The 25,837-nt window shown below is 38.1% G+C and overlaps 1 protein-coding gene across 1 annotated transcript in view; it reads right to left on the bottom strand.

The window, feature by feature from the left end:
• Positions 1–25,837, bottom strand: part of Pkhd1 (PKHD1 ciliary IPT domain containing fibrocystin/polyductin) — a 426,978-nt gene that overhangs the window by 287,619 nt on the left and 113,522 nt on the right. The window contains exons 35-36 of the mRNA XM_026400889.2: positions 19,397–19,553; positions 1,456–1,668 (exon numbers count right to left, since the gene is read on the bottom strand). Of these exons, the coding sequence (XP_026256674.2) occupies positions 1,456–1,668; positions 19,397–19,553 (370 nt within the window). The remainder of the gene's footprint in view (positions 1–1,455; positions 1,669–19,396; positions 19,554–25,837) is intronic.

The raw sequence follows: 25,837 nt of genomic DNA, 5'->3' as shown, positions 1-25,837 counted from the left end.
GGCAGGACAGGCCCTATGCCAAATTTTGAAATAAAAGCCTCTACCCCCTCAACATTTCCTTTCCCCCTAAAAGAAAATATGATATGTTTGGTACTGGGTACTCCATGATTTAGGAAAAAGAAAAAGAATATAATCAAAATAGTAATAGCTAATACTGCTTGTGAGTTATTGTGTGCCAGATACTCAGAAACCCTTCATGAGCACTAAGCATGGGGGCTGTGTTTTCTGCTTTCATAGAGATTAATTTGTCCAAAGTCATAGCTCAAAATCAACAGAACTAAACCAATTTCTGATTCCACAGCTGTCAACTACTAAAAATCAGTGAATTTCCAAGTGTAATCAGGGGACTATCTGAATCAAAACATATGTAGGTTCCATTGGAATGCACATTCCTGGGTTCCACCCCAGGCCCACTGAATCAGACTCTGGGGATGAGACCCAGAAATCTAGATTTATACACTCTCCCCAAAAGAGTCTTTTATTCACCTAATAATGCTGAATTATACTATTCTCAGAAGTAGAGTGAATGTTGGGTCATTAGAGACTTTCTGGGTACAAAGCAGTGAATCACATTGCTCACTCTTTTGCATACTTGACAGCAAAAGAAAATTAGTTTTTCTCTAAAGCCTCAGTGTCACCAGACCCACCTTTGGCCCTGGGAAAAGGCCAGGGACATTATGCAAAGATTTTAACCTTGATATACCACCAGGCTGGAGGGGAAATCTGTTTGAGACCTCAGGTGATGAGGGAGAGGATTGATGAGCCACAGAGGTGCCTGGGATTCTCTGACAGATACATCAGTATACACCTCACATCAGTGGCTACTCTTTTCTATATAATATTTTCTGCAAGTGAATGAGGTGGGGACAGTCTTATATAGAGAGGAAATAGCTTGATTTCACGTGTGTTCAAGAGAACCAAATCTCTTTGGTTCATGTGAGATTCTAGACACCCCTTGAGGGAAGGGCTTCAGAGAAGCAGTTGAATAGACACTGATGGCAGCCTAATCTGAAAACATAAATGGAGAGGGAAGTTGGGTGGGAGGAAGAGGAGGGAGAAAGGGAATAAAGAAGAGGAAATAGGGTAAAAGGAGGAAAAGGAAAGAGAAGATAAAATGAAAGAAGCAGAGGGAAAAGAGGTCTCACTCTCCATACCCAGTAGCATCGCACAGCTGGAGCAGCAACATGTCTTTTAACTTTCAAAATTCTCAAAACACATCAGACTCATCTACTGTGCTTCAGTTTCATTATACTGACTGTAAGCATTGGCACTGGGGATTTCTTTAAATTGGCATTTCTTAATCACAAAGACTTGTAAGCACATAAAGGTAGATTATGAATGCTCATTGATTAGTGAAAGATGTAAATTTTCCATTTCTATACATTGATTTTTACTGCTTGCGCATTTACTATACAGAACCCTATTTCATTTCCTCTAGTCAACTGCCTCACTCACCGTGCAAGGAAAGAGTTCCATTCCTCACAGCCAAGAACTTGACTCCAAAGGGAAAGAAGGGCATAGAGTGGGAACTCCCATAGAGTTTGATCTCAGCTTTGCCTTGGAAAGGCTTGCCCTTAGATCCAATCCGGAGTTCTCCACCATCAGAAATAAGGATGGAGTGGGCCCTCAGCTCAATGGGTCCTGGATCCATAAAAATCAGCTTGCCCCCTAATAGACAAAGAGAAAACAGTCAGTCCCTAAGAGGGTATGTCTCACCCATTTTTGACAGTACCAATGCCTGATGAAATTCCCTTCATTTATATACTTTTTCCAGAACTTAGACTTATTTTATTTTACACTCTCTTCCAGAACTATATTAGGGTATATCAGACACCCAAGGATAGAAACACTGTATTATTAAGCCACTTTAAGATAGGCATTACTAGCCTTTGAAGCTTTATTTGTAATATTTTTCAAGACAACAATCTAAACATACAGAAATTTAGAACTGGTTAAACAAAGCATTAGAAGGCTTCTAACTTTATCATTTAACAAGAGATAAAAAACAGCTTATAAAATTAAGCTTATAAAAAATGGGAAACAAGTGTAAAAAAATAGGGAGAGAAGAAATGTGCCAAAAGTAAAAGAATTACAATAAAAGGTAATAAAATTAGGGCTAACATCATGCCATTTGTGACATTTTAACTGGCCGCATCCATTATATCTTCTTTTAATGATAGACTACTAATTTCTTTGAGAGTTCTGCCTCCATTGAATAGATTTGAGGGACATTGCCAATCAAGACTTTCTTTTCCTACCATGGCTTAAGACACATAGTAAAATTTCAAAAGGAATGTGAAACAAAGCGGGGAGGAAAGACAGGAAATGCTTAAATCTTAATTCCAGTGGTGGTATTCTAAAGAACCTTGGAAGAGTTCCTGCTTCTGAGACCTCCACCTGTCACCTCCCTATCCAATGCCCTGATTCCTGTTTGTTTCTATGCCTGCTTTGCGGACTGATTTCCATTGATTCAGTACACTACCCAATACCTTCCCGATACGTTTCCTTTTAAAAGAGAGTTAAACTTCTGTTATTTACAACCCATAACCTTAACTGATTCAGACACCATTCTGCTCTAATGTCCCAGTTATCTATAACACAGGAATATGATTTTAAGATAAAACTATTCTCAATTGTGAGAGCAAATAATTCAATATCAAAAAGATAACCTTATCTCTATAATATCTTCAGAAGGATTTAAAATATTTACATGTCATACACGATTTTCTCAATAATGTTGAAATGATTAAAGTATCACATGTAAACACTTTAACATAAACAAGCTATTAAATCTATCTTCCTGCTAAAAGTGGTTTGCAAATGTACTGCACTATACTCTTCTACTCTGTACAGAAGTGGTTAAAGTTGTGACTATATTGGAAGCACCAGAGGTTCTCTTTTCCAAACCCTATAACACCTTCCCATCTTGTTCAGAATAATTCAAAGTCCTTATACTGAGCTACAAAAGTCCTCTCTTGATTTGCCACCCATCTCTGAACATCTCTCCAACATCATCTTTTGAAATATACTCTTTCACTCATCTGCTCTGCTATAGTTTGAATATGGTTGATTTCCCTCAAACTCATGCAGTGGTTTATACTCCAAAGTTTTGGAAGTAAGAGGCTGGAAACTTGACCATGCTATGTTTAGAAGGGGGGGCCATTGGGAAGTGATTAGATTGGATTAGATTAGATTATTAGCATCCAGCTCCTGTGATTGAATCTTAGTTGCTATATAAGAAGAGGGAGAGAGACCACACAGAGATATGCACATGTTCCTGCCACATGCAATAGCTAAGGGGAAACCTTATAAAAGGTTGCACCATATTGTTTGTAATTCCAGCCTCTAAACTTAAAGTCAAAATAAATCTCTTTTTATATAAAGTAACCTGTACCCAGTACTTCATTATAATAATAAAAAGCTGACTACTACATATTCCAAATATATTGGCCTGCCTATTGGTTTTCAATCAGACCTCAAATCCTATGCACTTGATCTTCTTTTGCTTAGAATGTTCTTTTGCTGAATTTGCGTGTTAGGAATAGCTCAAAGGAGCCAGGCATGGTGGCTCATGCCTGTAATCCCAACAGCTTGGGAGGCTGAGGCAGGAGGATTATGAGTTATGAGTTCAAAATCAGCCTCAGTAAAAGAGAGGCATTAAGCAACTCAGTGAGAGCTGTCTCTAAATAAAATACAAAATAGGCTTGGGGATATGACTCAGTGATCAAGTGCTCCCGAGTTCAATCCCCGGTATTCTCCTTCTTCCCCCGCCCCAGAAAAAAAATGGCTCAAAGGGCAGATTCCATTATTACAGGGTGAATCTTAGTGAGGAGCTATAGACAGCAAAGACCCCAACCTGCTAAATTTATTCCTATATCCAGTGTGCCAAATTATCGAGTTGAATCATTGCTGCTGTCCAGAAATAACAACTGAGAGTGATTAATCACACTCTGGAGGAATGAGAGGTAGAGAAGGAAAAGGCTAAGATGCCTTTAGTTATTTTTTTAACCTTCATCTTAGTGCAGAGATAATGTTTAATAAATGTTTGACCAATAGTCAAATGTAGAGACCACTTCTTCCCTGACCTTCTGTTCTGAAACTTTCTTGAGTTTTCCTTGCCTCACTTCATCAAGACTTTCAGTCTTCACTCCCAAAGCCCAAGCCACACACCATCAGGAACAGGCACAAGATATTTATTTGGACTGGACCCCTCATGACTCTTTCTGTTCAGCCACAATTAGAATGACAGACCTCATCCAGGCATACAATTTCTCCTTCTGTAAGATGTTCATGGGAAGAAGTCCTCCTTCAGAGAATTATGGTGAAAGTTATTAAAATGATACTTATAGGTCCTTGCTCTAGGGTCTGATAGCTACTGGATTCTTAATGTAATGGTGTCTGCTGCCACCACACTCAGCATTTCGGCTCCCTGGGCTATTGCTATAGTTGTCCCATCACTTTAGCACTGGTAGGCTACCAGCTTCAAACATCTCACTGCTGCCAGTCCTGACTTTCCCTTTGGACCACATCATAAAAATTATTCTATAAGTAAATGCAAAAATACGGAACTCTCTTCTGTCAGTCTATAGACTCATGCTGGAGCAATTGTACTCTGATTACCAGATGTCCATAGGAACCAGGAGCAATTTTGACTTTAATTTTCCCTTCCATTATCAGTGCACCTAGAAATGCAGTAATCAATATGAATCCCCCTGAAAACAAGGAGAAAAAAAACCAGATCTTCTGATGTGGTTCACATATTTACTTTAACTAAAACTTTCATATACAGTCACATTTCATTAACATCATAACTAAATATGTTCAAGTGCTGGATCGTGGATTTGCATGGCAGGACTCTTTATTTCAAATAATCAAGAAATCCAAAATGACCTTGATGAGTAAGTGGCAAATGCTGGGTACAGACTCTGAGTTCCTATCCTGACTCTGTTATCAGGTTCTAAGTGACCCTCAAAAAATCCCTGGGCTTCAGATTACTCAGATGTAGTGTGTTTTCTCATTGGCAAAGTGGATGGTAGAATCATGTATACACTGAGGGTCCTCCACACTCTAGAGCCCTGAACATGCCCATCTTTAAGAGTGCAATCAACTGCACATTTGACACTAATGGAGACATGAAGCTCATGCTTTCCCCACACCAACTAGGCTGCAGTGAACTTAGAATTTCACTTGAGAAAAATCTATGTATGGTCAACAATTCAAATTAGACTATAGGAAAACAAGGATGTTAACCTTTGTTAGGCACCTACCATGAACCAAAAAATCTTTAAATTTTTGTCTGAAATGACTTTTAAAATAAGTCTGCAAGGTCACCTCCCATTCTCTATTTTGCAAAGCATGACATGGGCTTGGAGAAAGAAGCTCAGACCTCCTCCAGCCCAGAAGAGGTAGAGCCAAACACTAGAACCTAGGGCCACCTTACAGAAAACCTCATATTTTACCCATTTCCACAAATGGTAGTTTTTTACTAATTAGGGTTAAGAAAAAACATGTGTTAACCTAAGTACTTTTGCCTATGGCTTGTTTGTATATGGTTTATTTTAATTTTGTTAATGGAGATACACCTCACCTCGTTCCAAAAAGGATTTGAAGCAGATTATAAGGATTAGTGGACAAATGAATAAACCTGGGCTTTGTTCCTTATAGCAGTAAGCAAAATATTAAATACACCGAAACAAATTTTAGAAATTTTGAAACATTGGTTACTGACCAGAACCAATAATGCTGCTAATGAAGGGAGAAGAGGTCTACTCAAAGAAAAGGAATAGTTTGTACTGTGAAGAGTGGTATCAGTTGGACTAATTAATGCAAACATCACTGACCCCTGCCAAAAACCAACCATTCCCCACTTCATCAGTGGCAAATACAAGTGCATTTAGGTACATTAAGGGGAGAGACTGATGAGGAATTCAGCTGTTCTTTTTTTTTTTTTTTTTTTTTTTTTTTTTTTGCCTGAAACAATAAGCAATAAGCAGAGTGAAAGCTTCTCTTTGTGAAAATAAAGCTTATATGTGCTCCAGATCTGCACCAAGACCTCGAGATTTCTATCCTCACGCTTTATTGCTTTACAGTAAATACAGAGTGGCCTGCTTCACAGGATAGTGACTTGAGAATGGGAGGACAGTGGAGGACTTTATCTCTTCACTTTATAGAGCTCGACCCCATTTCTGAAAGCTAAAATAAAGAGCAGGGCTGAGACCAGCCTTTGACTGTGACCCTTAAATTGCTTTCCTGAAAGCTGACTATATCCCACAAGTGACCTTGAGTAATTTTATAAAAATCAATCAACCATCATTATTGTTACTTCCCCTCTAAAATAAGTAAATGATCATAACTTTTTACATGTAATCACTTCTTTCCATTAAACATCTCTTTTATTTCTTTTAAAGGGAAGTAAAAGAGACTTTTAACAGCTAGCTAATGTTTGCAAGGCACATCAAAACCTATTTTTGGCTAACCCTACAATTAACCATCCCCTATAATGACCACAAAATAATTTGTTTTTGTTTTTTTAAAGTTCTATTTTCCCTTCACAGAAAAAATTAGAGCATAAGTGTTTTACCATATAATAATACTCTTTAAAAGAGCTGGCCATCCCTCCTGTCTTCAATTCTTTTCTTCCCTTCTCTTCTGAACCCTCCTTGGTCAGGCCTTTGCCTGTCTTCTCTACCAAAACTGTTCCTGTCAAGGTCATAAATGGCAACCATGCTGAGAAATTCGGCCCTTACCTCTCCTGAGTGGTCAGCAGCCTGTGACACCCTGGGTGCTTCTTCTTTCCTGAAATTCTTTCCTCTCACTTGCCTAGCACCATATCTTCCTGGTTTTTCTAATTCCCAGGTATCTCCTTAGTCCCTTCCATCTGATTTCTCTGATCATCCCAACCAACACTTGGTATATCCCAAGACAATTTGGCCACTTATCAGACTGTGCACACCACCTTGGTTGTCTCATCCTGTCTCAAGATTTTAAACATCATCCTATGCTACTTGCTGATCACTCCCAAATTTATATCTGCAAGCCTGACTTCTGCCTTTAGCTCAAGATTCATACACCCAACATCTCTACTTGAATGCCTCACAGGTTTCTCTGCTTGGAACATCCAAAATCAACTCCCTCTATGGCCTCATGGACCATGCCATAGTCTTCCCATTTCCATGAATGGCTTACTCCAATCTGTTGCTCATTCTGAAAACTATCATAGAGTCGACTTTTGCTCCTGTCCCACAACCAAACCTTCAGGCAATCTGATACATACTACCTTCAAATATTTCCATGATCATTTCACCACCTCCACAAATCCTTCTAAAGTCTAAGATACTTTCATCTCATCTCTGGATTATTCAGCCCTTACTTTGCTTCAAGGTCAACTGTCAAAACAGCACCCAGTGTTGCTGGTTTTCCTTTTAATGTAAACCATAGCAGTTATCTCTGCTCAAAATCCTCCGATGGCTCAGAGTCAAAGCCAGGGACCCTCTTCAGTGTTGGCTTCTCTGGCCCAGTCTCCCTCTATTCTACCCTTTGCTCACAGTACTCTGTTCACACTGACTTGCTTTCTTTCCTCATAGCAATGGCCCTTGCCATGTGCAAATTCTCCCACCCACCTCAATGTGCATTCTCTACTCACTACATTTTGCTCTGTGGTAGTAAGCCAATCCAACAAAAATATAATTCACTTACTTACTATTCTCATTACAGAAGTACATTCCACAAGAGAAAGATTTAGATCTCTTTTTGTTCATAGCCATAGCCTCTTCAGTGCCTAGAAAGTTTCCTGGCACATGGGGAATGTGGTTATGTCATCACTAAATATTTTTCAAGTAAAAATGGCAAGTTGGCTGTGAAAGTGAATGAGGTCTCTTGGAAAGGAAATGTGGAATGAAGACAGGGAGTCACAAGAGGGAGAGACTATCAAACACCCAGATTTAAAGACTAGAATGAGGAGAAGTAGCAGAGATTCTTGAGAGTGAGTCAATGAATTAGATAAATTAAGACATGAAAGGCTGCAGAGACACAGGCTTTAAGAAAAGTTTCAAGGGTTATAAAAGTGGTAATGAGAGTGTCAAACACTTAATGTCGTTTTTAGAAGGATCAAGGCAGTGTCAGAGCCAGCAGTCTGGGTGAGGAGATAGTGTCAGGTGATAAGATGAACTCGAAGAGTGACTCCATCACAAGCATAGTGAAGGTGGGAGGTGAATGGAAGGAAGACCAAGCAGAGATCTGAGGACCCCCAACTCATTAAATAATCTGTATCACCAGACTAGATATTTCATTTACTCAAAGCTTGAACTACCTGAATTTTAAGGTGTAAACCATCCCATTTATTTACCTACATTGACTAACGGCCATTTAGCTGTTCTTCTTAAAATTTTTAGCAGCCTATATCTCATTACTGTTCAATTGTTAAATTGTCACATCATAGTAAGGGAAACCTGGGAAATTCCCTTCTCCTGAATCGTAGAGATGATCTCCATCCTGGACGGACAGATATGGCTCTGCCTCCATCATGAGTATGGCTAAGTGACCTGGGCAGAGTTGGGGTTCATCACTGTACCCTACTGTTGTGGGCTGTGGTGGTGGGAGCCAGGAGGAGGCCAGGAAGAACAGGAGTGTAGCACCCAGCAAAGGCAGCCACATCCATCCGGAAACCTGCATTGTGATGGGGATGCACACAGTTTCCTTTGTTGGAAAGATCCGGATTAGACTTGTGCCTGATCCACTGGAGCAGAGCCTGGCAAGCCTTCGAGGTGGGCTTGTCCCCAGCCAGAGAGGCGGAAAATCAATTTGGCTGGCAAACGAGAGCCCCCAAGAGCTCAGTCCACGCTCCATAATCCTATCCACTAGCAGCTCAGGAAATAGATGCCTGAGCTCTCACATATTCATGGGGGATGTGAGGCATAAATCAGGCTTTAAGGATTGGGGGCAAAGGGAATGGACGCTCTGACTGGGTACTAATTAATCAAGCACAGAACACCTAAACCAAGCAACCTGGGACAGAGCCATGCACACGCGGGCAGGCAAAGGCTGCTGCTGCTGCCGTGTTTCCATTTGCTTTTCATTTCAATTAAAATAGATATCGGACGAAATTTTCCCCTTTAGCTGATGCTGCTTATGCATCCCCCTGTTCTTCCTTTAATTAAAAAACATGCTTATTGCAATACTTGCCAGAATCACTTTAACGGTATTTTAATTGTAATGTCTCTGCCTGATTAAAAAAAGAAAATATGAACTAGAAAGTGTTTGCAAAAATGTTCTCAGGATACAGGAAAAGAATCATACACCTCCCCAGAACGAATGCCACATATTAATTCCTTAATTATTCTGATACTGAAGCCAAATGGGGAAAATGTAGAGGTAATATATATATATATATATATATATATATATATATATATATATATATAAAATAAAATCACTGACTGAGAGTTGCATATAATAGCAGTTGGAAGAAAGAGTTTTCATCAACTCAGATTCAGCTAAAAATACTATGCGCAGGATAAGCCCATTCAATGTGACCAGCTTAGTTGCCACTGTTCTTTGCAAAGGTCACATAGCCTTTAGAAAAAAGAGAAAGTAGGGGAGGTTAATTGCCTTCCAGTTCTGAGAATTCTACAAGATTCATTTTATTGTTTGAGGGTAGTAGCTCCCAAACTGGAGCATGCCTCAGAATCACCTAGAAATCTTAAAACAAAGATTGGGCAGCATCACCTCCAGAGTAGGTTTGTGGTGGGCCCTAATAATTTGCATTACTTGCAAGTTCCCAGGTGATGTTGCTGCTGTGGATTGGGGACCACACACTGAGAACTAAAGGTACTACTCATACACTGCTACAGGCAAATGAAGTGAATGCTGTATGGAGTGGGTGTCCATTGTCTCATGATGTTGACTGTCATCTAAAACAGCCTGAGAAATACAAACCTGGAACTACAGATTAATAATCAATCATTTAACCAACATTTACTGTTAATTTCTAGTCCCTCCGTCAGCTGCTAAAATAAATGTGAAACCATACACTCTCCACTTCCAGAACCTCACAGTGAAAATGAACTGCTCTCAGTAAATGGAAACACCCAAATTTTAGTGAATTGGCCTATTTTATGGATAACAGAAAAAAAGGAAGGTACAACTCAGATTTTGCTTTTTCTTCAAAATATAAAATACATTAGCCTTATATGTGAATTAAGTCTACACTAGTTATAAAATAAAAACATATTTGTTAAAGACAAATTATACAGAAATGTTTAAAGGAACTCAAATACTTGAGATATAACTAAATGTATTTGTCAGTAACTACTGCTATCAAATACTACTTAATTTGATTTCCTTTCTACTTCCAGAAAGTCATTCTATTCTTTTTTAAAAAAATATTTTTAGTTGTAGACAGATACAACGCCTTCATTTTTATTTATTTATTTTTATGTGGTGCTGAGGATCAAACCCAGTGCCTCGAATATTCCAGGCAAGTGCTCTACCACTGAGCCACAGTCCCAGCCCTCATCCCATTGTTTTATCAATAAAGCTCCTTGCATTTAAGTGCTTCAGGCCCCCAGCTATTCCATGGGTTTCTGAAAAGTCACTTAAGACTTCAGAAAGAAAACGATTTTTGAAGAGAAAGAAGACAAAGCAAACAAACAAACAAAAAAAAACTGTCTTTCCCCCAGATAGATAAAAATCTCCCTAGCTACCAAATTCATTGAAATAATCTTCTTCCTTCTCTTTATCAAAGTTCCCTTAACACTCATCCAATCACATTTCTGACCAGCCTGCTATTTGATACACTTCTCTGAGCAATCTGTTTATTCAATAGGTTCTAAATATAATTATTCTCTGAATAGTGTACATATGATTTGGCTATACCATAAAAGTATTCTAAATGAAAGAAGTTATTTCTTCCAATAATATAAAAAAATGAGAATATCTCCTACCTGGCCCCAGGAATATTGTCCAGTGCATGAAAACCCATAGTAAAGAAAAGCTCAGTTTTCAATATATTTTCATCTGCACAAGAATCCCAGATACCAAAGTATCCCAGATTTCTAGCTCCATTCCCAGTCTGGATAAATAGGATGTAGGGGTCATTAATCAACAAATGAAATAGAGAGGTAAGGAGAAACCAAGTCATGAAAGACTCTGTGAGCCATATTATGGTTAGACTTGAACTTACAGGCTAATGGAAAGCCAATGAAGGGTTTAAGTAAGGAAGTTTGAAACGTTTATCTTTCATTACTGAAAATATTATAGCTGCTGTGCTAGGAAGAGACTGCTCCCATTTGGTAGCATTTTTCATATTACAATATCCAAGTTGTCAAGACATAAAACTGTAAATTGTTAAATATCTATCTATCTGTCTGTCTGCCTATGTACTGAAAACATGCCCCTTCTCACAGCAGTGTCTTATCTTTCATTTAAGGCTAATCAAGTGTGTCTGGGACTGTTCTCTGGAGGTAAATAATGTAAGTCATTGTCTGATTGAGAAAAACAAGGGGTTTCAGAGCCAAGTGTCCCCCACATTAAAAAGCCTTTGTCTCTGATCTCCTGATATACAAATAGCAAATGAAATTGGTCACTGTCTGGACTGATCCACTAACATTTGAGGATACCAGGAAGGACTCTGATTTTAGACAAATTCACAACTAACATTCATCAGTCTCTTCAGGTCAGAAACTCATTCATTAGTTCATTCATTCAACAATTATTTGAGTACATATTACATGCTGCGGGACATGATGGTGCTGGTGATATAAAGGTAAGCAAAAACAGATTTGGCTTTCCTAAGCCATGTTAGTCAAATTTTCATCACTGTGATCAAAATACCTGACCAGAACAACTTAAAGGAAGGATGGTTTATTTTGGCTCATGGTTTCAGAGGCGCAGTCCATAGTCAGCCAACTCCATCACTCTGAGCCCAAAGCAAGCAGCACATCATAGCAGAAAGGTGTGTCAGAGGAGTGCTGCTCTGTGCATGGTAGCCAGGAACCAGAGACAGGGGGGAGAGGGGCCAGAGGAAAGATGCCCCCATCTAGTGCCTGTCCCCAGTGACCCACTGCCCCTAGCCACCCCCGCCCATCCATTCAAACTAGGATGGACTGATTGGGTTACAATCTAATCATGTCACCTTTGAATACTTCTGCATTAACCCAGTAGCTTTGGGAGGGGCACCTCATATCAGAAACATAACATAAGCTTATAATCTAGATCTCTATAAACTTCCCCAAAGATAGAAGAAAAAATACACCCTAATATTAAATTTGTGAAGAATTAAATATAATAGTAAATCAAGTTCTTATCCAAGTAAAAAAAAAGACTATCAATGATCCACTTAACTTGATAGAAAACTCCCCCCATAAAATGAGTAACACCAACTTGTCACCAAGAAAATCCAGCCATACAAAGATGATCAAGGTAAAGAGAGTTGGTTGAGGGTGAGATTTCAAAACCACTCAGGTTAGTTCTTCCTGATGCTGACTATACCAAGCTTCCCCTTGGGGTTATTACCCAGACAGGGCCCCTCTGAAGCACCATGTATACAAACACCAGACGTGAGGTAATTATCTTCGGTACCACTCTTCCTCCACTGGGCTGCTCACACAAATAATAGTAACATCCAGGAGAGGCTTCTAAAAGCATTTTCCCCCTCAAAGGGAAGGGAATCATTATCATTTCCCCCTTGTGCACTCATTCAAGGGTGAGAGGGCTTCCTCAATGCCATAGGAGAGTCAGTGACTGCCTTAAACTTGAACTCAGGCCCCAGTTTGCTAACCAAACCACAATGGGTCAACTTTGTATTATCTGCCATAATCACCCCATCTCCTGCCTCAAAGGGCAGCTGTTTGAACTGAGAAAGGAGCCAATTCAGTCAATCTTTAACAGCTAACTTGAAGATAAATTATTTTAAATCTATCACTTTGCAACCAATTGTACCAGCCTACAAAAACATCTCATGTTCATCAAGACATTCTATATTTACAAGATGAAACATTACTGCATAATATGTCACTAGTACCAAACTCCAACCTGCCTTCAGATGGGTTTCCTTCAAATCCAAGGTGGTATCTGTAAAGTCGTGAAACTATCGGCCTAGAGTAATTTCCCAAGGGATACACATCAGCTTGATGTACAGAAAGAAAGACCACGAGTGATATTTCAGGCAGCCGTATTTCAAGACAAGCCTAGATCACTGAATTGTAAGGTGTTACCTGAAGCATGATTGTACTGAACTCAAAGATAATTCAGGAAAAACAAAGTATGCAATCCCTGGGATAGAAGACTGCTGGGTACAGCACTTGATGCCTCATTCTGAAATCCTCAAACCTTTGCCAATGATAAAGAAACTTGACAATGCACGTGATGGTGAGTCAAGAGAAGATACTTCATCTCAACAAATAAGACCAGGAACTTTTATATTATAGAAATCTCATCTATAATAGACTCAGAAAGATCTGAGAGTCTCAACATTATGAACTAAAAACAATTTTTTAAAAAGTTTAGAAAAAATTAGATCACTTTCCAAGCTGCAAAAGAAAAACATGCCTCCATTTCCACAAAGTCCAACAAGGTGAGTGGAGGCAACACAGGTTCTACTAATTCAACCTCTGTATGCCTCCCTCTCTCTCAATAGAAAGAAAAATACTTCCATATGCATTCTGAAGGTAATAGGAAGAAAGCAACCCAAGGTCTTTATTGCATAATCCTTTCAAAAATCTAGTTTGGTTTTATATATAGAAACAGTAACTATTTGTAAGTAAAACTATAATTTAGGCCTGATATTCAGCCTAAGTTAGTTCCAATGCAACAACCAGTGTTAATTAATTGACTTCTTAAACTGGGCCAGACTCTGTAATAAGGGCTTTACATATATTCCCTCATTTCATACTCAAACCATCAACACAAGGAGGGAAATCCATGGAAATATTGCCACACAACAAACAATAAATTCTAGCTATCATTGTCACCGTTGCTGTTATAATCAGGCATTGCCTTAGTGAGGAAAAACCTAAGGATTACATAGGGTCCCCAAGGTCACAGAGATGGTAAGTGGTGAAGGTTACATTCAAATTCAGTTCTTTCTGGCTTGAAAGGCTTACACACATTTAATTGCTTTAGTATACACCAGCAGACCAAGAGAGTCACATTACAAGGGACAAGTGCACCATTAAGCAGCAATAGAGACTGGAAGCAAGTTTCTGCTCAAGCATTTTAAAACAAAGTAGCAAGCAACCACAAAACATCTTCCTTTTTATTGTGTATACTCAAGGTACACAATATGACATTTATAGATATTACTAAGTCTAGCAAATTAATAGCTTCATCAATCAAAATTACGATATTGTGTGTGTGTGTGTGTGTGTGTGTGTGTGTGTGTACAAGAGAGGCTAAAAGCTCAACACCATGGGGAAGTTCAGGCTCCCCTAACTGAGTCTGTATTGGTCATCATCTCTATTCCACCGCACATCAAGGTGCTTGACCACTAGGTTAGAAAGAGATTCATTGCTTCATTGAGGAAATATGAATGCTTCCCTGACTACAGACTGAATTCACAAATCCTTGCTCAGGATGCATAAGGTTTTGACAAGAGGGTAACATTGCTTCTTTGTTATTATGGTTCATCAAAATTATTTGGAATAAAAACAATAAATTTTAATTCAGCGACGCCTATGGCCAATGGATATCTTGTCATAAAAGAACAAAAAATATAATCAATGAAATCAAGACAATATGCATATTTTTATCCCAGATCATTAGTATCAGTTGATTAATTCTCTTTTTTTGTTTAAAGGTGCCCCTAGAGTAATTTTTTTAAAAGGAGGGAGAGAGAGCAGGAAGGAAGAAGTAGAGACAGTAAGTAGATGAAAGCTTTGGATCTTTTACTAATTAAAGTAAAATAATAATTAACATAACTGAATCTCTTATTATGGTCACAAAAAAATCTGGCATTTTTCAATAAAGTTCAAAAATCAATGCATAGAGCTTCATAAATAATGGCACAAAACTATTTGGTGCCATTTCCCAAGCCCACCAAGAAGTTTATAATCCTACCTTCTAGTCTATAAAGTCATATATGTTAAGGAAAAAAAATGTTAAGTCTCTTTAAAGGTAAAATATGAGTGAAGCACAGAGTTCAAGACTCCCAAGGGCCCACAGGTAGAAGTTTAGTTTTCTGAATGTAAGAGCCTCGTCCTCTGTACACTGGGATTCTGGCTTCTATGAATAGAAACATAATACAGCAGATGCATCTCTTCAAGAAGTAGTTCCTGGTGTGCTTCTTAAGTGATCCAGTTTCCTTTTCATTTGCCTCTAATCTTTTCAAAGTATACATACTTCCTGTAGAATGCATTCTCTGTAGCATAGAAAACGCTGAGAAAGAATTTCTACCACAGTACTTTATATTTTTTGTTTAAAGTATTTTGAAAGAATTATTTTGGGACTTGAAAATCTCATGCTTTCTCTCAGCCTGTAGATTGAATCACAAAAATAAAAATTCCACTCAGCTATTTTTCTGATATCATGAATAGATATGAAAAAGACAGGCAGTAACAGATATTCAGAGTGAATTGCTGTTGGTGGTGATGATAATAATGATTCAGTCACATATTCAAATAGATCTATATTATACTTCAAGTGCTTTCACAATATTATAGATCATAGAAGATATTAAAGATTTGGAACTATATTCTATCAACCACATATTGAAGAGTTTTGGTTCTCTACCACTAAAGTTGTTCTTCAAATGCTTTTAAAAACAGAAAAATAATTTGCCAATTTGTGTTCCTAAGAACTCATAACGATACACATGCACACACAGGTATGTGTTTCTGGATACACTGTATATGTGTGAATAAATGTGTTTATGTATGCATATACACATGTGTATGCAGGCAGGCTTGTGTATCATTGAAAACAAATAAAGACAGTCCAAATAACTTAGTTGAGAAAATGATATGTAAGAGAGCAAGGATTTTTAAAATACACTTATTAAATTTCACTTAGTACCTGAATGCTGTACCTTTTATTGGTCCATTCATTTAATAATCAATACATAATTTTGAGCACTTTTTATATGTCAGGCATTATTCTAGACCCTGAAGAGAAAATAGTAAGTAAATTGGTGAAGACCTTCATATTGTTTTAGCTTATTCTAATAGAGGAAACAGACTGTAAACAAATAAATCAATTTTTAATATGTCATACAGTAATAAGAACTATTTTTAAAAGTAAAGCAAATCAAAAGGATAGCGAATAATGGAGAGAGGTAGTAATTGGAAAAAGATGGCCAGCAAATCTTCTTAGGTAAGTTGATATTTTCTCAAAGAGCAAATGGAGTGAGCCAGTCATGTGGGTCTGGAGGACAAATATTCCAGGCAGGGACCTGCAGTGGGTATATTCACAGAAGAGCTGGAGCAGAATCAATAGGGAAGACAAGATCAAAGAAGGAATCAGACATTAATCAGAGGACTTTGGGGTTTATTCCTAGTGAGATGAGAAGCCATTAGAGGGTTTTTAGGAGAGAAGTAATAAGATCTGACATATTTTTAAAGCATATTGACTATAAAAGGTTAGGATTACTTTAGCATACAGCATAAATGCCAAATACCAGTGACTTAAACAAGTGAAGGCTTATCTTTCAATCAGAAAAAGTAATTTCAGAGGTAGGCAGTCCAATGCTAATATAGCAATTCTGAAGTCATAGGATCTTGGGTTTCTCCCATTTTCTTCCCCATTCTTCACCTCATGATAAAATGGCGGCCAAAGCCGTAGCTGTTACATTTACATGACAGGAAGCAGAAAAGAAGAAAAAGGAAGAATGTATAAGCCTCCTACTGGATCAGCTCTCTTTAGCAGACTTCCTAGGTATCCCACACAACATTCCTCTTACATCTCTTCATCCCACTCTTAACCACAAGATTATGTCTAGCAACAAAGAGGCCAGAAAACCCAGCATTTTAGCTGGGTACACTACTACCACAAATGAATTTGGGGTTTTGCTTATAAGGAAGACAAAGAAATAGAGAAACAGGAACCAATGTAGAGACAACTTGTCATAGTCCTGGCCCCAAATTTTGGTATTAGGGTTAAATCAACACAAATATAAGTTCTGATATTTGGTATACATGTTGAAGATTCAGCCAACAGCATTCATTGATAGACTGACCATAGGATATGAGCAGAAGAAAGAAATCTAGGATGCCCCCAATGTCTTTGACCTGAGCCACTGAACATATACAGTACCAATAAATGAGATAGGGGGATTCCCTATGCTATGATTTTGGGCAGATATTATATCTATATGATCAAAACATGTCTCAGACGCAAATGAAATGCTACTCATACCTTCTCCAATCCAATTCTAATCTCAAGTCCTCGTTCTTCCTCACCACCAGTATCTCCTATTTTAGAACTATAAATTTTACTCCTTTGCTTTTATTCCCCAGTTATATTTTCTTTTATACATATTAGATATAATTGATATTAAGTATTATTTATTTTTTTCTTGTATTTTACAGAGAGTTCCCAGGCCACTTAATAAGCGTTCACAAAATATCTGTTGAACAAAATTTGATCAGGGTTCTTTCTTTCTTACTACTATGTCTAGAAGCTATAACTCTTGTCTCTATGATAAAAAGCTCAAGAGGTCTCTCTAAACAATCCTACTCCCTGCTCAACTCCTTTGTACTATTTATATAGAAGATGATGTCCACTATTTATCTTCACATTCTTACCAACAGTCCTCCTACCCAGAAGAAAGAGGGGATCCTACAGATACCTGAGTTTCACTCTTTAGAAGGTGAGTTTTGTCATTTTAAACATATCTCACTTTTTCTTAATAACAGAGAATAAAATATTATTTAAACCAGGAGTATTAAGGAAAACCATTATAGAGGGCACAGTATTTGGATTGTTCAGATCTTGAAATCTACAAGGGTAAGAAGCCACATGTATATATTATACATGTCTGCCTTGCTCCCGCCCTTTAATGTTTCTCTGATGCCTGATTTTTATCTTTGGTATCTTGTCCTATGAAGACCATTCCTTGATTGAACATTTACCTAAAAGTAATAGCACATCCAGAGATTTAGTAATCCATGATTTTGAGCTAGGAAACTTCTCCCACATGATTGTGGTAATGTAAGATCAAGATCTTTCAGCACCTGATGGTACCCCGGAGAATTGGATTCCTAAGGGGAGAGCCCTGCTTAAAGTCTTGACAAGAGAATCTTTGCTCTGAGATGAGGCTCTGAGTCTGGACTTTTCCTTTGTCATTGCTAGTCCTTAGACAGCTGATGGCTGTCAATAGATCATTCTTCATAGCCACTAGCTGCACACACATACATGCACATACACACATACACACTCCAAAGATGGGGCAAGAGTCAAAGCTGACAGACCATTTTCCCCCTGAAAGTAACTAATTAATGGATTTGACTGAAAACTATTCTCCTTGCTACTGGGATGGGGAGATGGTGGTGGCGGACATCTTCCAAACTACAGAACGACAAAATGCCTAGTCAGAAAAACCTGATTGGGGTCTGTAATACACAGGCACCCAAATTACATTAATTTATCCCTTTGAAATACTTTATTTACAACCATGCTCTTACTTTAACAAGAACAAATATTTGTATTAGGTGTATTTGTAGTAAAGAATAATGTTTTAGCATAGAGTTTTATAGACATCCATAACAAATCACATCTCTCAAGCAATTTTCATTCGCCAATGAGCACGATCACTTGATAACAATTCCTTAATATCCACCCCTAAAGTAGACAATGATTTTGATTCTCGTTTAACAGATAAGAAAACAAATACACAAAGATGTGAAATAGCTTGCTTAGCCATTTGGCAAAGTAGGGGAGGAACTGTAATCTGAATTCTCATTTCTTCCAATTTCCTAGATCCTAGAGCTTGGTGGCTGGTTTTGCAATGAGGAAGCCAATTTACAGGATGTTCCATGGGACCATGAAGTCAAAACCACAACAGGGTAAAAGCAGGAAGGCCTTACTTCCTTGGCAGGGAATTTCAAAGACAGCAGTATTACCCCATTTCAGGGTGTTTTGTTATCTTGTGGAGGCTGCCCTGGATGAGCAGGACTATAAATGGTTTCAGGAAAGCATCGTGTTCATTGAGAACACAGTTAACTTTTTTGGTTTTGAAAACTAAATTAATCAAGCTTTGTGCTTATAAATACCAAAAGGATGGCCTTATAAATACCAAAAGGATGAACCCCCAACCACTTCTTCCTTTTCATAGTAAAATCTCAATTTGGCCTGAGAATAAATTGCCAACTAAATGCCAGAACTTGTAGAAAATTTTCTCCTCCCCACTACCCACTACAAGTGATAGAACTGCATAGAATAATGCCACCCAACTTCCAACTGCACAGACCTTTGAGGTGCAGCAAGTTGAGGGTGCTAGTATTGGTGTCCAGGAGGAAGAGTTGGCCATTCTCCACTGTGACGTTGTCGCCATCTTGTGGCACTTTTTCAGGAAACCAACTGTAAGCCTTGGACCATCTCCGGCAGAACTGAAAGGAAGAGTTGCCCTGGGAAACAGAGAGGATTTTTTTTTTATCAAGATTATTCAGGTGATCAATCATTGAAGAAACTTTCAAAGAAAGTAAAATTAATTTAAATATTTTAAATGTCTCAATAAAATAAGTCACCCCTCTTCCTCATATAACTAACCCGAATAGGAGAAAAATATGGAAGAGACAAAGTTATACTTGAAGTGCCTCAGTGCTCAGCCCCTGGAATTTACTCTTTTTTTCCAGCACAGGCTCCCTTCTACCTAACAGATGGAGTTGATTCCATTTTTTATTTTCACAGACATGTATTGAGTCTTGGACAAAAAGTCATAAATAGCCTGGAATAGGGAGAATTAAAATGTTCTGCTTGATGGGTGGCATTTTGCTTTATGTAATTGGTATCATTTTTCACTGGCTCTACTGCCAAGTGTCCCTGTTTTATAGGAACATTCCTCTTTCCAAGTGCTCAGATCTATCCTCCCACTTTTTTTTTTTAATATTATTGTTGCCTTTCCTCTGTGCTTGGTGCATTGGTGCTGAACAAAGCTCATGCATGCATACATGAAATGCAGTCCAACTTCAGATGACAAGTGAATAGCCTGAAACCTTTGAGTGAGAGGCAAAGAGCAGCACTGGGAGAAAGAGCCAGAGAAGGAAGCAGCCCCTAACCATCCCAGCCGCAGTTCTCCTCTCAGAACTTTTTGTCTCTTCTGTTAATGTAGGGCCACTCTAAAGTCACTTTTTTTTTCAAAACAAGGACATAAAAATCACAGAGAGCAGTATTCATCCATGTGAGAGGCTGAAAACATGTTTGAATATCTTGTGAAGTGATGGAACTATTAGGATGATAAATAGAATAAAACCAGAATAGAGGGGGTGATTCCCTCAAGGTAACACACACTGCATGTGTGTGCCTCTCCATACATGGTCTTCTTCCTGTCCAGATTCCAACCAAATGAGAAGCCTGAGTTCCTGCAAAATGAAGTGCCTCAAAGGTCCTCTGGTGACGTGGAAGAGGCAGATTTGAGATAGGAGAACGCATAGTTTTTTTTTTTTTATTTTATACCAAAGAAGAAAATAAATTCTATGACTTATGCTTGCTTAAGAGATAGAAAGGCATAGGATGAAAAAAGAATGGGTTTCCCATGAGCATCATTGTCAGACATACGAATGATGTCTGCTTGATGACTATCCACAGACCAGAAAAGTAAGAAAAAGTTTAACTCTCCAGTTGATGTCCCTATAGAGGTAGCTATCAAGTAAAATTAAGGAAAATGATTTCTTATAGGGCTATACGTTATATATTATTATAATCCTCCAATTCACTCCTGCAAATACAGACAGAGGAAAGGGAGGCAAATAGGAGGAAACTGGAGGGAAATAAAGTGGTGAAACATGGGAAAAATACAGTAACATCAACTGCAAAACAAGGTGAACAAGGTTATCTGTACTGTCAGCTCAGAGTCCCCAGTAAAATGACATTTGCAAAAATTTGAATTTCCAAGTCAGAGAGAGAAGGTTCTAGCATAATCCTGCCCTTTCGTCCTAACGGCAATGTCTCAGACATCCTCACAAAGCTCTTGAATCAAAATTCAGGAGGTGGCACCCAGGGATCTATAATTTTAAGTGGATCTCCTCTGATGACAATTCTGCTTCAAAGTTTGAGGACCAAGTCAAGGGAGGGGCTAAAGGAGAGAGAGAGAGATAGCTCCCAAAAGGAAACTAAGAAGTTTCCTACAAACCAGCACATAAAGCTCAGGGTCTTTGGTCTGGGTCCCCTCACTTCCAGCAGACTGGGTAGGGTGGTGTGTGGAACAACTATTAGAATTATGAAGAATTCATCAGTGTGACTCTTTCTGATATTAGCCAGGTGATTAGATCTATAGCCACAGAACTACAAAGAAAACCAGACCTCATGACACCTACAGCAAAAAGATCTGAAATAATCACAAATCAATTAGGTACTTAAGGGTGTCAACTTATTCCATGATACCTTTCATTAATTTGAGAATACTTTAAAATTGTAATAATTAGCATTCATATTTGTTACCTAGCTCTGAGTGAGCTTGAAAGACTAGCTCGGTGTCAACCAAGGTGATGTTTTTGGTCAAGAATATACTCTGTCATGAACCTAGTTCATAGGCCAATGTAGTTTTTATTTCCATCTAACATAAAGCTCTACCCACTTCAGTTTCCAGGGTGCTCACCTGCTAGCTTTAGTTTTCTTCTTTGATAGAAGAATTAGTCATATCTATTCTGCAGATGAAGCAACTAATTTACTTACAAGCACAGGGAGCAGGTAGGGAAATAGATGAGCAAGAATTGTCTAGCACATGCCTTCATCTTTAGTTCAAATCATACAGACCTGAGAAAAGAAGGAAGGAAGGAAGAGAGAAAGAAAGAAAGAAAGCAATTTAACTTTCCTGCCTCTGCTTGGAAGCTTATGCAATTTGTTTTCTTCTTACAAAATGTCAGCACTTCTCTGAACTTCAGGGAATGTGCAGTGTCTGCAAATCTTACTTGTCACCTTAAATGTACTTGCAACACCATCAGAGTCATCTTGAAAGAAGTCATTGATCAGCAAGTTGAAACATCAGGCAAAGACCTATTTGTGAGCGTATGCACTGAGCCGGGGTGGCAGAGGTAGGTTATGGGAATCTCTCTAGTCAGTATCTCCTGCCTGACAAAGACAAGGAAGAACTGTTTTGACACCTCACCATAATGCCTTCTTGCTCAGTATGCAAGTCTTGGAAATAGGAAAAGACAAGTCACTATGTCCAACATTTTTCTCCACCTCCTTACCCTCCTTTATTTTCTGCAAAGTACTTATCACCATCCAATACATTGTTGTTTTTGTTTGTCATCAGTCAATCCCTAATAAATTGTAAAGAAGCTTCATAAGAGCTTCTCAGCTTTCTGCTGTATCCCCAGTTCCCATAACAGTATGTGGCACAGAGTGGGTACCCCTAAAATATATTTGAAAGAATGGCCAACTCTTATTTGAGTTTATAATCACTATACCATAATTCAGAATATCTTCATAACTACAAAAATTTGGTGTGAACATGAAATTATTTTTACTTTTATCCAATATTCTACATAGAAGTTATTCTCATTTTTTTGTGTTTGATTTGGTTTGGTTTGGTACTGAAGATTGAACCCAGTGGCATTTCATAACTGAGTTATATCCACAGCCCTTTTTACTTTTTGAGACTGTCTTGCTAAGTTACTCAATGTGTTAGCCAGCTTTTCATTGCTGTAACCAAAAGACTGCCAAGAACATCTTAGAGGAGGAAAAGTTTATTTTGGCTCATAATTTCAGAGGTTCAGTCAATGGTTTGCCAACTCCATACCTCTAGGCCAGAGGAGAGATAGAAAATCATGGTAGAAGGGTGTGATGGAGGAAAGCTGCTCAGTTCATGACAGCCAGGAAGCAGAGAGCTTGAGTTCAAGGATCCAGGGACAATATAATTCCCAAGGGCATGCCCCCGTGACCTGCTTCCTCCAGCCATGCTCTACCTGCATATAGTTATCACCCATTAATCCACTCCAATTATTAATCCATAAAATGGATTAATTTCTAACAAGGTTACAGCTCTCATAATCCAACCATTTCACCTCTGAACACTCTACATTGTCTCACCCATGAGCTATTGGGGGGGGGGCACCTCACATCTAAACCATAACATCCAGGCTGCCCCTGAACTTGCCATCCTCCTACCTCAGCTTCCTGAATAGATGGGATTACAAGTGTGTGTCAACACATCAGGAAAAATTAATTTAATTCACTGACCTTTCATTTTGTGAGATCCTTCACTATTTTGTGAGGGGATCCTTCTTTAACTCTGACATGAATATCACTTATACATTCTCGATTTGTAGCATTTTATGTTTATATGTTATTTCTCAACTAACATGAAATTTGTTAGTAGAAAGTTTTCCATTTTTTCTTGTTTTTTATTCTTAGTTTTCTTCCCACTAATAGTTACATGATTATCTTTACACTATTCATTACATATTTGATCTCCTAACTAATAGTATTGGCTATTTTAACAGGGCATTAAAATGTTGAGTAATATTATACCTGTTAACCAATTAAAATTCCAAACCTTTTGTGCATAAGCTAATGCAAAGGCATCTCTTCCAGAGAAATGTGACCATCCATTCACGTTCTTAAGGTGTTTCCATTATCATTTAGAAAAAGACAAACAGCTAGATAATTAAAGTGTGATTAGTTCAATAATTGAAAACATAACCAATGTGCTTTGGGAGTTCAGGATATTGGATAGCTGACCCTTGTGGAGACTGCCTTCCAGGTGAAATCCAGTGCATGAAATCCCTTTTTCTACTTTTAATCTGGACACTACAGATAAATTAACACAGGCTGAGATTACTTCAGCTGATTATGAAACAAAAGATAGTCATTGTGGAAAAGTCAACCATCTACAAATCCAGGATTACTAATAGAGCCCTTATCCTATTAACTCAATAACTCTATAGGGAACAAAAAGGAAATTAAATTAGTTTGGCATAATTTATTCTTAGTAAATTCAGGCTGGCCCTAAGTGATCACTTTTTTTCCTCAATGCTTATAAACCCTTTGTGATAGGAAGATAACAGGAGAAATTCTTTCCAAACTGCCCAGGTCATTGAACACTCAAAGAAATACCAATAATACCTTTTTCTTCATTGACATATACCCCGTTCCAACTTACTCTTTGTCCCCCTTAGAAAGTGAACCAATCCACCAGGCTATCTCTTAATTTGACACTCTTCTTATTCTCTGGGATTTCTCATAAATTACTGATACTAGCTCAATGGTTCATATAGGTAAGTTACTTCAGAACTCCAGAGGACCATCATAGTCTGCAAACAGAATAGATTCACAGTCTATGGTCTCCTCTATTTGGGTCTATAAATTGTCTCTAATATGATTTCTTCTGAATTTTAAATCTGAGGATCATTCCACTTGCTGGAGAAAATAATAATGATAACAGTAGCTACTCAGATGCCTCTAACGTCCCAGGCATATGATTGTACATTTTACTTACAGAGTCATTGTTCCTCACAACTTTAAAACAGATGTTTCTTTCTCCATTTAAAGTTTAAGGTTAAAAAATTAATAATGATGACTAAGATTTAATGAGTGCACCTAAAGGGTATTTTCTTATTTAATAATCAAAGACTCTTTACAAACTTCTTGCCTGAACTACAGTAGATGAATCCAATGCATTCAAGAAATATTTTCTTCTTTTTTTAATTAGTACATTGTAATTATTCATAATAATAAACATTTGTTGTGACATATTTGTTCACGTACACATACAAAAACAGTATAATTTGATCAATTTCATTTGCCAGTATTTTGCCCTTCCCTCTCCTCCTCCTTCCTCCTGGCCCCCTTCAGCACTTATTTATTAAGCCCTCACTACACCGCAGTCACTGGTCTAAACACAAAACAAATCAAATCACTGATCTTATGAAGCTTATATTTTAGTAGCATAATAGATACATATATGAAACAAATAGCATGCTTTGAAAGAAAGAAAAAATAACAAGATGAAATTGAGCAGCTATGGCAGGGTGGGAGGAACTATATGATATTGAGTGATCAGGTCTGCAACCCTGATAAGGGATTAGATGAGAAAAGCAGAGGTATCTGAGGATGACCCTGAGGAAGGAGCACGCTTGATGTCCTGCATGTACAGCAAGGATAGGCAGGTGCTGGAACTGAAGGAAGGGACACTGCTGTGCTGTGACCTTCCTGCTGATGCAGTGGACTACTTAAAACCTGGCGGATAGCAAGCTCTCTACATGCCACAGAAAAGAGAATTAAGGGGAATAATCAGTAGCATATAACAGTCCACAAACTACAGTCTACAGCCCAAATCTGGCCCCAACAGTATTTTGATGTTGGTACACAGCCTAAGTATTTCATTTACATATTGTTTTTGTTGCTTTCTGTTCATGACAAATACAGCATGTCCTGCCAGACCTAAAACACTTACTATCTAACTCTTTATAGAAAAAGCTGGGGGATGCCTGGTATGTTCTGATTCATACTATCAGTATAATACTATAATATGCTTTGCATAATACATCTACATGCTACCAATATTGAAATATGTTCAAATGGAACACTCTGTAACTAAAAATAAGTAATTATAATACCGTTATAGAACTGGAAAGCAAAAACATCTTAGTAAAGGATGTATGCTAAAGTACTGAAAATTGGTTCAATTCTTCTCATTTTCTAGTAAGTAATAGACCAGGTCTCAGGAGACCACATAAAGGCAAGAGCA

This window comes from Urocitellus parryii, chromosome 8 (genome assembly GCF_045843805.1).
Source record: "Urocitellus parryii isolate mUroPar1 chromosome 8, mUroPar1.hap1, whole genome shotgun sequence".
In the NCBI taxonomy this organism is placed as follows: domain Eukaryota; kingdom Metazoa; phylum Chordata; class Mammalia; order Rodentia; family Sciuridae; genus Urocitellus; species Urocitellus parryii.
This window is presented reverse-complemented; position numbering and strand designations above follow the sequence as displayed.